The sequence below is a fragment of the Solea senegalensis genome, linkage group LG19 (genome assembly GCF_019176455.1).
Source record: "Solea senegalensis isolate Sse05_10M linkage group LG19, IFAPA_SoseM_1, whole genome shotgun sequence".
Taxonomy (NCBI): Eukaryota; Metazoa; Chordata; class Actinopteri; order Pleuronectiformes; family Soleidae; genus Solea; species Solea senegalensis.
Genome location: NC_058038.1, coordinates 14,272,252 through 14,285,643, shown reverse-complemented (window position 1 = coordinate 14,285,643; position 13,392 = coordinate 14,272,252). Strand labels below are relative to the sequence as shown.

Here is a 13,392-nt window from a genome sequence, read left to right as displayed (position 1 = left end):
GTCATTAGTTAAGGAGGAATATATCCCATATTGATCAAAGCAAAAATATATACAGTCTTATTCAAAAAACAACAACAACAACACAATTGTGTGTTCATGTTATTTTATTTCTGAGAGGGACACTGACCAGTAAACTCCTTAGTGTGGTCACCATGGAAACGAGTGCGACTGCTCGCTGTAACCGCTCCCCTTTGATGACGTCACGGCGCAGGGCGGTGTACTTCCTGGTTACTGTCAGCGCGCAGCATGTATTGGTTTTGCGTAAAAGAATGGTTTATTTCCTTCTGCGACCCAACTGGATCCGCCAGATTCGCGTTGCGCTCACTCTCTTCGGACTTCCTTACGCCGTCTGCTCCGCCGGAGTTGGGTAATGCACTCGTTTATCTCGCTTCTTGTCATGTTGTACATTTATAGCAAGCTAATAATGCAGTTTCCTCGACAATTTTGGGCTGGAATTGTGTGCTTATGATCAGTGGCATTATTTGCAGAGCGAGCCAATAAGATTAAAGTTTGAATTACGGTTGGAACATGGAGTTTGCATGTTCTCCCCGTGTGTGCGTGGGTTCTCTCCGGGTTCTCCGGCTTCCTCTCACAGTCACAAAAACATGCAATGTGGGGATTAGGTGAATTGGACCCTCTAAATTGACCATAGCAGTGAGTGTGACAGTGAATGGTTGTTTGTCTCTAGCTAGATGATGACTGAGTCATATGCGTGGCATTTAATTTAAATTCATGTGTAAAATGTCAAACAAAATGACATAAAATAACAATCCAAGGCTTACTTGAGCTGACAGATGTGTGCATTGTAGTGTAAAGCACACAGGTCATGTTATCATGATGTTATCAATATTCTAGTGATATGCAGTGAGAGTTCAGTTTCCTCTTAAGTACATGCATCCTCAGTTTCTGACAGAAAATGTATACTGTGGAAGAAATTGGATACAATTTTCTGTGAAGCCACAAGGTCAAGGAGTGGACAGATGCCAGGATCACACTACTGCTGTTGCTGCTGTTGCTGCTGGGAAGGTGGACAGATCATCATTTTGTCTCGTGTTTCTTTCCCCGCAGGTCTGCTATTTCCTGCTCATCTTCTCACCCTTTCAGAACCAGTCACGCGATCAGGACAATCTCTTCCAGCTGCTGTTACCGCTACATGACCAGTGTCTGCACAATGCCACCCTCAACAGTGCCTCATAAGAACTCCAGATGCCTGGAGTACCCAGGATCCAAAATCAAGCGCTTCCCAGTGCCTGATGCCAATGTGGACTGGAGTCAGAACTGGCCACAGTATAAACCAGTCAGTCACTCTGACCCTGTACTAGCAAAGAAACCAGCATGGGCAGACCCTGATATTGGGTGAGCAACACATAATAAGTACAAGGAGTATCAAGTGTACTTAACTAGAGCTGCATGTTGACAGGAATGTGTTTGTTTGTTTTACAGTTCTTTCAGTCCAAATTTCAACACTGTGGATGGTGCCGTGGACAGGACAAGCTTTGAGGGCAAATACAAGGTGGAAAAGGAAAAGCCACTGTAAGTTCACTGTAAGAAACGGTTTTGCTCAAAAGCATGTTGCTCACATTTGCATTTTACAATTGTCAGGCTTTCATGGTGACAAAGCAATCGTGGACACATTGTGTTGGTGCCCTTGCAGCATATAGAGATCATGATTTATTCCAAGTCTGACTCGGAGAATAGTCTTTGGACTTTTGCATTCATGGCCAGAGAAGAACATTGTTGGGCTTTCTTTCTCCAAAATTTCCTCCAGTTCTCCTCTATTATTTCTCCAGAACTTCTGTATTTTTCCCAATGTCCTTTTATTATGTGGTGTACTTTTAGATTTGTCCACCATTATCTTTTTGTTCAGGAAGGGCATTTGATGTTTCTATATTGGTTAGTTCTTGCTTAATAATGTCAATCTTTATCTTATCTAACCTTATCTGAAAAGGATCTTCTATAAGTCATGATCCTCTATATTTATAGACAGATCGGAAAAATACAGTGTGCAGACGGCACCATTCAAACCTGAGACAGTAGAGCACTTTGCTCAGGAAGCGTGAACCACACTACCTGTTGGCCGATACAGACATTACAGAGGTCATTTTTGGAAGTAATAGCTGTTAACAGGTGTGCAGTATAATATTAAGTTAAGGGTACCATCATTTTTGTCCATGCCATTTCCATTATTTTATTTTTTGTAAATATTTTGTTCCGTCAGAATCAAAAGCAAAGCCTGTTAAGTATGGAATAAACAGTGATGGGAGGCAAATTACTTTTGTAATTTTCAGGTTATTTCATATATAGTACTTGTTTTTTGTAAAAGGGTTCCAACAAAGATGTCAATTAAAGTCTGTATATGAAAGTAGCTGTATTATATAGCTTGGTCTGATGGCTAATGTGCCAAACACCTTCCTAATGCTCGTTTGAATTCAGCAGTGGCTGCAAAGAGCTGCTCTCTGGTTGTCAACCTTTTAGTAGGATCTTTAGTAATGGCACCCTTTCCACATCCCTGAACTATTTCATTAAATTGCAATCCCAATGGCATCACTTAATTAAGCTTTAATACTAAAAACCACAGTACTACAGCAGTTTACTATATTCATATTGCCATTTATGCAATTTTGGGGAAAAATATACTGCTAAAGACACACACTCCTGCATTCAGGAATCCTCGTGGACGTACGGGGTTGACTGGTCGAGGTCTGCTGGGGAGATGGGGACCCAATCATGCAGCTGATCCAATCGTCAGCAGGTAATCTTTCCTTCACCATACACATTGGTAATATCAGGATGTTGAATAAACACAACTCTTTAGAACAGGAAACTGTGCACTTTGCAGTTTTTTTTAATTATGAAGCCCTTTTGTATGTCACGGTCTGGAAGGTGGAAAGTAGATGCCAAAGGAGCCAAGATACATCACCCAGTGTCCAAACGGCCTGTCCTGCAGTTTGTGTCCATCAAGAGGAAGGACTGTGGAGAGTGGGCCATTCCTGGGGTTAGTGGCTGTCATTTTATAATCTTATTAATATGATCGATTCTTTTAAAGTTTCTGCAGCGTTCCCCCCCATTGTGTCCTCCTACCTTTGCTCTTTATTTTGCCAACCCTGATATGCTCACTGCTAATCGAAGACTTCTTTCAAAGATTAACCAAACATTTTGCCATTCACATATGAAGGACACAGTTTGAGAAGACGCATGACGCTGTGGACACTTTCAGGAAAAATGTCCGAATGTCAGTGTGTGTGTGAGATTGCAGCTCAAAGATGCTTTGGAATGAAATGGATACATTTATGTGTGTGCATGTGCTTCTGTTGTAGGGGATGGTGGATGCAGGGGAGCAGGTTTCGCTCACGCTGCAACGGGAATTCTCGGAAGAAGCGTTGAACTCCCTGTCAGTGTCGCCCTCGGAGAAAGCAGAAATCCACAAGCGTATTAATAAACTCTTTAAATCGCCAGGGTTTCAGGTTGGAGTAACTTTTCCCCACGTTGTCATGTTTTTGGTCAACGGGTACTTTCATTAGGAAAACTAACATTTGTTATTTTCTCCTTCAGGTCTATAAAGGGTACGTGGATGATCCTAGAAACACTGACAATGCTTGGATGGAGACGGTTGCAGTCAACTTTCATGATGAATCGGGTATTAATAATTAAGAAATGATTCTTTCTTCCTTTTTTAATCACCCCATTGCTCGTTGATGGGTTAGAGCTGGGCCATGCTTTTTGCAGTCCACTTTTGCATATGCCCACGTTTCCATTCATACTAAAAGGAGGGTCCGCATCAGAGCAGCGTTCCACGCATGCATGCTCAGTCTCACATTCCATTCCAGTGGTGGTGATTTCTAGCCAGGACTTCACCCTCATTTGTACAGTATGTCCTTGTATTCTTTGAGCAGTGAGTTGTGAATGTGTGGGTTTGACCTCAAGCAAGCTTCCATGGTTACGGTCTCCTTTGTTGCCTTTTGACTAAAGTACGCCACCATCTGGACTGAAAAGTGTTGTGCTACAGGGAGCATGTGCAGTTGGCAAGTATGGTCATCATGGACTCAAAATGGAGGTGTTCTAGCATTTGACTGTGTAGGTTTCCGTGCAGACCACCACAGAAATGGGCGGATTATGAAATTAACGTTGCGTGGACCTTGGCAGACATGTGGGTGCAGAAAGTATGACCAGGCCTTAAATCAACTGTGTCATTTATGCTACAGTAGCCCCATAAATGCATAGATAATTAAAATAACTAATTATAGTTACTTTTTCTCTCCGGGACTACTGTGTTGCACACTGATATCTGTGTTGTCACTACAGGCGACAGTGTGAGTGAGCTGCCGCTACAAGCTGGTGATGACGCAGGACAAGTCCAATGGGTTGATGTCGACTCGTCTTTGGCCCTCTATGCGAATCACTCACATTTTCTGGAGCTGGTTGCCAAAGAGAGGAAAGCCCACTGGTAAACAAACCAAGACTCTAAACCTAAAGAGCATTATTCCTCTCTCTGTGTGGAGAGCACTTGTGTAATTAGAATGCATGACACACGGAATTATGTACCTCACTAATTTAAATATTATCAATGCACTTGTTATAATGAAAGCCAAATGCGCATCTTATTACTGTGAACAATGTGGCTATGCAGATCTACTATTAATATAACAGAACTTATAAAATAAATGTAACTAGATGGATCAATCAAAGCTGAGCAGAGCAGAAAAGAGGGGAGGAAATAAAAACAAAAGACTGAAACAAGGAGACTTTAAAAATGCAAGGTGCAGATTATGTTAATCAATTCAGTGATGACAAGGATTTAATGAACCCTGTGAGTTCTTGAAGTACAAACCCCTATGAGCTGTTGATAGTAACACATGCTACATGAATGTTAGTGTGAAAAGAGAACAATCTTTTTTTTTTGTTTACATGTCAATCAAATATGAAGATGTACTGGGAAAGCAGTGCAAAGAGGTTGAGCTGAAGCTGCAGGACAAATGGAGTGGTGATAATGAGTGGAAGCAAAAGGCCATTTCACGTTCAATAGCTCCGCCTTTCCAAATGTTCGCTTAAATATGTGTCATTTCTCTGGTGAGCATCTCATTTTCTATGAGAATGTCACATTAAGTGGCTTGCATCTGTTAGGATTACTAATCCAACACTTCTGTCAGCAAATGGCTGTCAGCAACAGATAACCAAACATAAATTTGTTTTAATAATATCTACATGTGACAGTGTACCCTGCCCTTTGCCCTATATAAACTAGGATTGGCACTGCAGCCCTGTGACCCTAATATATAAAGCAGTAGACAATGAATGAATGAATATCTACTTGAGCTAATGTATCCCATGTTTCAGCAAGCTGAATTAATTGATTTCAAACACAAAAAAAAATCACAAATTCTATTTCTTTTTATTTACTCTAATCAGACCAGAACATTTATCTGTACAATATGATATTCCGCTGTTTTCAGGTTTGATACCAGAAGCATTGAGTGGGGAAATTCTACTGCTGAAGTGACACTATATAGTATAATCTTTTATCTCTCCACTCGACACCCCGTGCACCCAAGCCACTTACTTGCTAAAGTGGACCATTTACAGTATAGGAGCACTTATTAGAGTGTTAGTGTTTTTGTGAAAATCATCTAATCGCCGGCTTTAATGTCCTGAACAGTTTTATTGTTCCTCTTCCTACTTTAATTTTCACTTGTGGGTCGTACAAAACAAAAAGAAATCAAAAAAATAACAGGATGAGTCAGAATCACAATACTTGGGCTAGGTTGCAGTTGCTCCATCAAGAATCAAAATATCATGCTGAGAATAGAAAGCAAAGGTATGCATTTACCAAAATTGAGATTAAATAGCAGCATGGAATATAAACATGACAAAAAGACTGTATGTTCCTTGCCCTGTAACGTATGAATAATGTGCACCAACAAAATTAATAAAGACATGGGAAACCTTTACTCCTGAGTTTGAATAGTAAATCATTGTCAATCAGTGTTAATAGGATTTGGACATTTTCCCTCACAAATGTATTTCACTTTGTACTGTATTTATCGTCGTACAGCGTAAGTAACATTAGCTGTTACGGCTAATGGCTCGCGGTTGTTGTAGTCGAAGAAGAAATCACATGTACAGTACATCTTAAAGCCCTTATAATATACCATGAAATGCTCCACAACTAATAAAATGCACTTATTTCATTTCTGTATGTGTCTTTTTCTATATCTATTGTTATTTGTATTGGGACTTAACAGTATACCAGATAAACATTTCTTCATGGAGTTCATCTTATGCTATTAGGTGGTGTTTTGTGTACAGTGACTGATCTTCTAATCAGCATAATGATTTTTTTGGCTGTTGAATGAATGAGCTCATCTTCTGGAGATTTACCACATTGAATGTATTGTTGCCTCGAACCAGACAAACTCTTCTCTCAGACAGCAGCAATCTATACTGCACTGTATATTGTTTATGAACAGCTCAGAAATGCACACAGGGACTTAAATTGTACACTTTGACATTTCGAAGATGTATTACAATTTTTATTTGACTTTCCATTCATAAATGTCTGTGTGTAAAAATGATCTTGTTGCATGGTCATGTGAGGACTAGTGCCATAAGGGGACTTAAGACTTAAGAGCATTCCCCACATCTTATCTCCTGTGTTTGTGTGAGACCTGCTGCATTTAAATCCACCGATGAACTGCATTACCCACAAGCCTGTGCGATTGAAGCCGCTGCCTGCTGGAGCTGACGACGTGGCCGTGGTGCGTCTCGACCCCGTGTTGCAACGTACCGGGCCGATTCAAATAAAGCTAACCGGCTTTGTTCAGGGAGTCCGCACCGCTGCTGCGTGGTTGAACGAGTCTCTCTGAAACTTAAATATCACCGTAGCTTCTAACAATGTCTGGGAAAATCAAGGGTCGAAGTGCCGCAAATGCAGACGCGCTATCTGGCGGTGTGTCCTGCGATGAACGCATCTTGCGGGATTGTCATCAACTGTACACGGATCCTGACAGCGGTGAGTTTAGTTAGCATAACTTCTGAGGCGCAAACTCTCACTGAAGTTCAACATTAACTCAGCGTGTTAGGGGAAAAAAATAAATTAAAAAAGCCACCAAAGCCGCTTGTTAACAGATGATAAGCTAGCTAAGTAAAGTGAGTAACGTGGAAGTAGCAGGGAGGTAACCCGTTAGCTAGCTAAGGAGCACAGATTTGTCTGACGTCGCAAAATATGACACAGCTAGTTAACTTAAATTAACACTCGGTGTTAAATTATCTAAGATAAGAAACGCCTGGATTTAGATTTTTAGAACTTACTTTGTGTCAGTATAGCTCAGCGGCGCTAGTAGAATGTGACATAACAAAATGAATGATTTGAAATACCATCATTGCTCTAATTGAATCCGAGTGTGAACAATCGACTAATCGAGAAAAGAGAAACACTCGGAGAAACACTCTCTGTTAGCTACGATACATTCAACTGCATCATACAATATAAATCACTTCTGATTTTCGTCAGAAGTCGTTCGATTAATTGATTAAAGGGACCGATTTTGACATTTTAATTATACAAGAATACACGTTCTCATTATTCATTCATCATTAAATGTTACAACAAATCTGTTTAGTATTTGTAAGTATTGGACTTTATGTCGTTGAAAAAAGAAAATTGGCAAACAAAAAACAATCTGCATCATATATGGTTAATTGGCTGCTTCGATTGCTAAAGATTGGCAGAATCCATTGAAAACTTACATGGGTGGACCTCTATATTTAATATTCTAGATCTGGATTGTGACAAAACTACACAGTAATATTATACATACATATGAAGTACGATTACATGATTATTTCCAAAGCAATACTTACATTTTTAGCTATTTTTTTAACAAACATGTAAAATCCCCCCTCTTGCAAGGTTAAAACAGGAAACCCTGATTCTGTATCTAGTCATTTATTTTTAGGACCACAACCTATATCCTCCAAACCCCAATCAGAATCCGTTTTGTAGTGTTTGAGTAAGACTGCTCAGATGTGCAGCCGAAAACATGACCTCAGTAGAGGTAACAATTATAAACAATTTGTAATACAAAGGTGTGTCAGTTGTACTCAACCCTAATGACGTTCTCTGTATTGTTCAGGTTTGATTGCAGTGGCTGAGTCTGTTGGTGTCAAGTTGTTGCCGCCCAGGAAAAAGATCACAGTGATGCTGATGGGCAACCACTCTGCTGGGAAAAGCTCCTTCATCAACTGGTTAATATATTTTTAAGAGTATCTCTGTAGAAAAACAACCTGCTGCCATTATTTTATTCATAAGATGTAAAGGTTCATGTGCATCAGCAGCACTAGGGCTGCAAAAAGTAATGGATTAAATCATTAGTGTAAATTATTAAATTATAAAAATAGAATGCAGCAGGATGTTACTGTGAATGCGTCTTCCAAAAATACACCGCTGTGTTCATTTAGCTAAATAATGTATGTATCTATGCTTGATACAAGCTCCCTGATATTTTACATTGTTTTGTTCAGGTATGTGGAGGAGCACATCCAGCGCACTGGAGTGGCCATTGAGACCCAGGGCTTCAGCTTTGTTACAAGTGGGCGCAAGAGAGAATCTCTCACAGTGAGTGGAACACATGCTTGTAAAGCAGATGCACTTTTAGTTCAGTGAACTAAGATTTTCAAAATGTATTTCTCACTCCTAATATCAGCTATTTTTTTTTAGGTTATACTGCTAATTTTTCCTTGAATTCACATCTCATTGAGTTTTGTTGGAGCTGGGAATTTCCGTACTTCTTAAGGTCCTGACACTTGCTGTGTTTTTTTTTTGTGTGTTTTTTTTTCAGGGAAATGCCACTCTTCATCTATATCCACACTTCAAACCTCTGCAAGAGTTCAAAGGTGAGATTTTCCAGATTCTCCAGCCATTTTCAGTTGTCTCTACATTGCTCATGGGTTTTATATACTATATAATTTTCAATCTTAATTTGCACATAGTCTTCAGATGATGCAACAGAAAGGTATAGTCTATACTATGAAAACACTGCTACAACAAACTGAAGTTTGTTAACAGTCTTTTGGAAGATAAAGAGGGTAGGGTGATGTGTCACTCATAGAAGCACTAAGGATATGTTGGTGCACATTATTTAAAAGCAGAACAGATGAACAGCTTATGTGCTACTCACCGACATTTTCCATTCTATTTCGATATGTAGGTGTTTCAGAGTACCTCAGCACAGAGATCTGCACGTCGCGGCAGAAGCGGTTCAGCTTGGTGACATTTGTGGATTCGCCAGGCTTGGTGGACGGTGACATGAAGTATCCCTTTGACGTGGATGACGTTATCATGTGGCTGGGTGCGTTGCTACTTGAATCACCCTAAGGCTTTGTGATGACTGGTTATTTTAATTACTTTTACTTTTTTACTTTTACTTAATTACTTTATTATTATTTTAATTTTATTTGTGAGATTTTCCCCCAACCACTAGGGGGTTGTATTTCATTTCTTATTCTGCCTGAGGCTGACACTGGCCCAGGGTCATGCTGAGTTATTTGAAGTCACCTGTCATTTTACCCAGGTGTTGCAGATTGAAAAGAGCAAACAGTTTTCTACTGTGCTCGGGTCAAGTTTCTTTTTGATTTGTTTTATGGAAATAGAAAAATAAGCGGGCATTGGAAGAAAAATAAATCACTGATATAATTTCAGAAGCTAAGGAAAAACCTAGTTGTGATTTATACCCGAGTGCATGTGAAAACAACACCTACCAGCAAACAATCAGCAGCCAGTAGTGCCACAGTACAGGACCTAGTCGCTACACTATGTGTAAAATAAAATTAAAATTTAAGGTTTCTAAGAATTTTTTACACTACCATGCATTTTAATCCAATATCATTACTTTATTTCATACAAGTCAACCTGTTATAAAAGCTATATTTTTATAATGGTAATTTCTACTCTCTCTCAGGTGACCTCTGTGATCTGATTCTGGTCTTCTTTGACCCCATGGGTCAGGCTCTGTGTAAGCGCACCCTCAACATTGTGGAGAATCTGAATGAGAAACATGGGGACCGGCTGCATTTTTACCTGAGCAAAGCTGACGAGGCTGGAGGAGAGTCAGACAGACAAGTATGCACAGCTACAGCTCAAAAATGTGCTTTAATTTCAGTCTGTATTTTCAAATCATTCCTCTGCATTTTCACATCAATAGATGTGAAACATGAACTGCCTCCTCTTTCTAGTACTGGTATTATTCAAGTATGTAGTATTACAATAACCTCGGGCAAATGCAAACTCACCTTTTATACAACATTCCAAAATTATGTTTTATTATTATGAACTTTGTCTTCTCAGAGAGTAATGATGCAGATTGTCCAGGAGCTCTGCAAGCGACCAGGACTCAACAAATGTGGTTTTGACATGCCAACCATCTATATTCCCAATCCTAACAAGGCAAGATTTTCATTTCCATTGAGTTATAAAGTATTTGTCAGCTGACGAAGCTCTTAACATGTAGTGTTGCTCCAATTAAACATAAACATTTTTTTTTCCCCTTCACAGCCAAGTCGCTGTGTCAACCAGGTTGAAGAAGTGTGTCGGACCATTGAGAAAACTATTAACCAAACGGTTCAGAACACGCTCAACTCTCTGGAGAAGGACTGTGAGCTCATTAGTGAGGCCATTACTGATACGCTCAATAATGACAGGTAACATACAGAGACGCTTGTTAGGCTCGGGTCATACTTACCACAGGGTCCACGTTAGTCAAGCATTCCTAGCATTTGTTCTTGATCTCAAATTTCATTCCCGTAGCAGCTAATTTTTACCAGGATATTGAACTTTGAATTAGTATTTCCTGTATTCTTGTAGTGCCAAGTTGAATAAGTGTGGGTACTGGTTGACTACTTATACTTATATAAAACCAAGCAAATGTCTATAGTTGGTTCCTTCTTCATGATAGGAACATTAAAGTGACACACATAAGTATCAGGCAGTGATGTCCACAGAGAACAACCTTTACCCTCTGCTCTCACAGACAGACCACTGTAGAGAACCGACGAGCGCGCTGCAAGAGCTGCTTCCTCACTCTGCTGGGCTTCAGTGTCCCCATGGCTCTGATGGCTTTACTGATGCTGGGCACTATGTCCAAGGAGCTGCTGGATTTAGCTCTGGGGCCCGAGGGCACACATGCACTCTCATTCTACCTGGTGAGTTTCTAAGCAAGAACAAAAAGTCTTTTAGTGCCATCAAGTCTAATTCTTGTTGATCTTATCATCTACAGACTCCCATCGTGAAAATATTTGACTCCCTGACCATGGAGCAGCAGCTTTACAGTGGTGGTGGTCTGGTCCTTCTCTCCTTCCTCCTGCTCATCATCGCTCGCTTCTCCTTCAGGTAAGAGAGTCTGATCTCTGCACAATCATAGTTTTTTTGTCTGAAATAACCCATACATTTTTGTTGCTCTCTTAACTACGTTAAGGACAGCTTATGCATTCTTATTTATTTACTATACAATTTGTATTTTACTTAAAGGTCCAGTGTGTTAGACATTTCATTTTATATCTTTACTTTCTTTTTCTTTATACAAGTACAAAATGGTTAAAATTCCTTGGTTGCTTTATTCTTGATTATAATATATTTTAGTGTTTTTTTTTGGGTGGGGTGGGTGGTGGTGATGAGGAGGATGTTTTTCTCCTTTCAAAGAACTGTGACAAAATGTAACTTTACAGAGGAGTATTTACAGTGTAGACACTCTTACTAAATGAAAATTTGACATTTCTGTAGTGTTTTCTGTAGGCTAGTATATACAATACTGATACATGGCTGAAGCCGAATCCATTGAGCTCTGCTTTAACACAGTATATGGTACCACACTGTTTTTTACTCTAAATTTCTTTAAAGACAGAGAAGATGATCTCAATACAGTTTTTAAAAAGTTGCAGAAACAGTATTTCCACTCTACAAGTTTTATTAATTTTTATTTAGTCTGGCAGATTTGTGGTTATACTTTTTTTTTTTTTTTTCATTTGTATTTTGAAGATAAAACAAAAGCTTACAGCTTATACAGAGGACCTCAGTGTCCTCTGTATATTTGTTATTAAAAAAATGTATTGAAATTCCCTTTGTTTCCTTTGACTTCTTTGCAGAACCCGGCCAACTTTTTCAGGCAAACAGAAAAGGCAGCTACAGGAGAAGCTGGAGTACGTTCAAGAGGTGGTCAAGACCAAAAAGGTAAAACGAGAGTGGCTGGTTCTGTGTTACTGCGCATAAATGGGCTGTATTAAAGTATGTTTAAAATTGTCTATTTCTCCTCTCAAGAAAAAGCTCTATGAAGAATACCTTCGCCAGAGTGTCAGCGATCAGGACATGGATTTATAAAGATGGACCGGATGCAAACAAACGATTCAGCCTCCTCAGTGACCTAAATCTGAAATTCACTCCTGTTGTGGTGTCATTTTGACCACTCACTGCTGTATCTTTTCAAGTGTGCAGTTGAAAAGTACTCTTAATTCTGGTGCTCTGAATACAACAGAACCCAAATAACAAACTGTTGGATAATGTCCTCACAGATAATGTCCCTTCACACCACTTAAGTGTTCATCTTAATGACAGATTAACCTTTATTTTTTGTGAACATTTCTAAACATGTCCTCTGTAACTGTACACCCAAAATACCACTTAAACTATTTAAATAATTCCAACTATTTATATTATTACTTTATCAGAGAAACTGTATTTTGCTGAAATGGCCTATAGCACTGGTTTATGCAAGACACTTTGTGTTACTCATGGTGTTACTGCTTTGGAAGATTTTCACCAGCATTTTATACAGTAGTTTGTCTGCTTTGTTTACTAGATGTTATATAAATGCACTAGTTTGTGTCATGAACCTCTATTGTATAATTATGTCAAATTTTAATTATCCGCACAACTCCTGCCATTATAGTAAGTGAAGGTTGTAAGCCAGCAATCGAACATTTTTAACGGTGACCAATTCAACTTTTTGTACTCTGTACTTCTGTTGTACATTGTAACTGTTTTAAAGACAACTCAATAAAACATTAAAGGATGAGATTTTTTGTCTCTTGTCTTGGTGAAGGAATGATGAGGACAATAGCATTAAATTGTAGGGGTTTTTTCTGTGTAGTTCTACAATCTCACCAATTTAGGTGGCTGTCAATTTTTGTTTAGCGCAGCCGTTTTAGGTTTAATCTATAAGGATTATTATTTTTGAATTTGAAAGCAAAAACAGGAAATACTAAAACGTGGAAGGTCACCTTTGTGCAAAGGAAGCAGATGCGGATTGTAAATCTGTTGCTAATGAAACCATTTACGGTTTTGAATTTAATATTGAGGTAAAAACTTTTTTTGTTCTGCTTTCCTGAAGAATAAGGTTTTAGTTGCTT

At 39.1% G+C, this 13,392-nt stretch overlaps 2 protein-coding genes across 2 annotated transcripts; both read left to right on the top strand.

Annotated features, from left to right (window-relative positions):
• The first annotated feature begins 226 nt into the window (after window positions 1–226).
• Window positions 227–6,185, top strand: nudt9 (nudix (nucleoside diphosphate linked moiety X)-type motif 9). Its single transcript, XM_044051888.1, has 8 exons — window positions 227–367; window positions 1,069–1,356; window positions 1,444–1,533; window positions 2,666–2,752; window positions 2,884–2,995; window positions 3,318–3,464; window positions 3,553–3,637; window positions 4,303–6,185. Exons 1-8 carry the CDS (start codon window positions 270–272, stop codon window positions 4,446–4,448), a joined length of 1,053 nt encoding a protein of 350 aa, XP_043907823.1. The 5' UTR covers window positions 227–269; the 3' UTR covers window positions 4,449–6,185.
• A 533-nt stretch (window positions 6,186–6,718) lies between these two features.
• si:ch211-11k18.4 lies at window positions 6,719–13,060 on the top strand. The gene is made up of 12 exons (XM_044050088.1): window positions 6,719–7,006; window positions 8,130–8,241; window positions 8,518–8,611; window positions 8,835–8,889; window positions 9,204–9,344; window positions 9,954–10,114; window positions 10,340–10,438; window positions 10,547–10,692; window positions 11,022–11,193; window positions 11,268–11,380; window positions 12,133–12,217; window positions 12,305–13,060. The coding sequence occupies exons 1-12, from the start codon at window positions 6,889–6,891 to the stop codon at window positions 12,362–12,364; spliced, it is 1,356 nt and encodes a 451-aa protein (XP_043906023.1). The 5' UTR covers window positions 6,719–6,888; the 3' UTR covers window positions 12,365–13,060.
• The last annotated feature ends 332 nt before the right edge of the window (window positions 13,061–13,392 follow it).

Coding starts and splice junctions, on each gene's coding strand:
- nudt9 (XM_044051888.1), top strand. CDS start 270: ATGGTTTATTTCCTTCTGCGACCCAACTGGATCCGCCAGATTCGCGTT. Junction 368..1,068: donor GTCTGCTCCGCCGGAGTTGG/GTAATGCACTCG, acceptor CTTTCCCCGCAG/GTCTGCTATTTCCTGCTCAT. Junction 3,465..3,552: donor TTAAATCGCCAGGGTTTCAG/GTTGGAGTAACT, acceptor TTTCTCCTTCAG/GTCTATAAAGGGTACGTGGA.
- si:ch211-11k18.4 (XM_044050088.1), top strand. CDS start 6,889: ATGTCTGGGAAAATCAAGGGTCGAAGTGCCGCAAATGCAGACGCGCTA. Junction 7,007..8,129: donor GTACACGGATCCTGACAGCG/GTGAGTTTAGTT, acceptor TGTATTGTTCAG/GTTTGATTGCAGTGGCTGAG. Junction 11,381..12,132: donor ATCGCTCGCTTCTCCTTCAG/GTAAGAGAGTCT, acceptor ACTTCTTTGCAG/AACCCGGCCAACTTTTTCAG.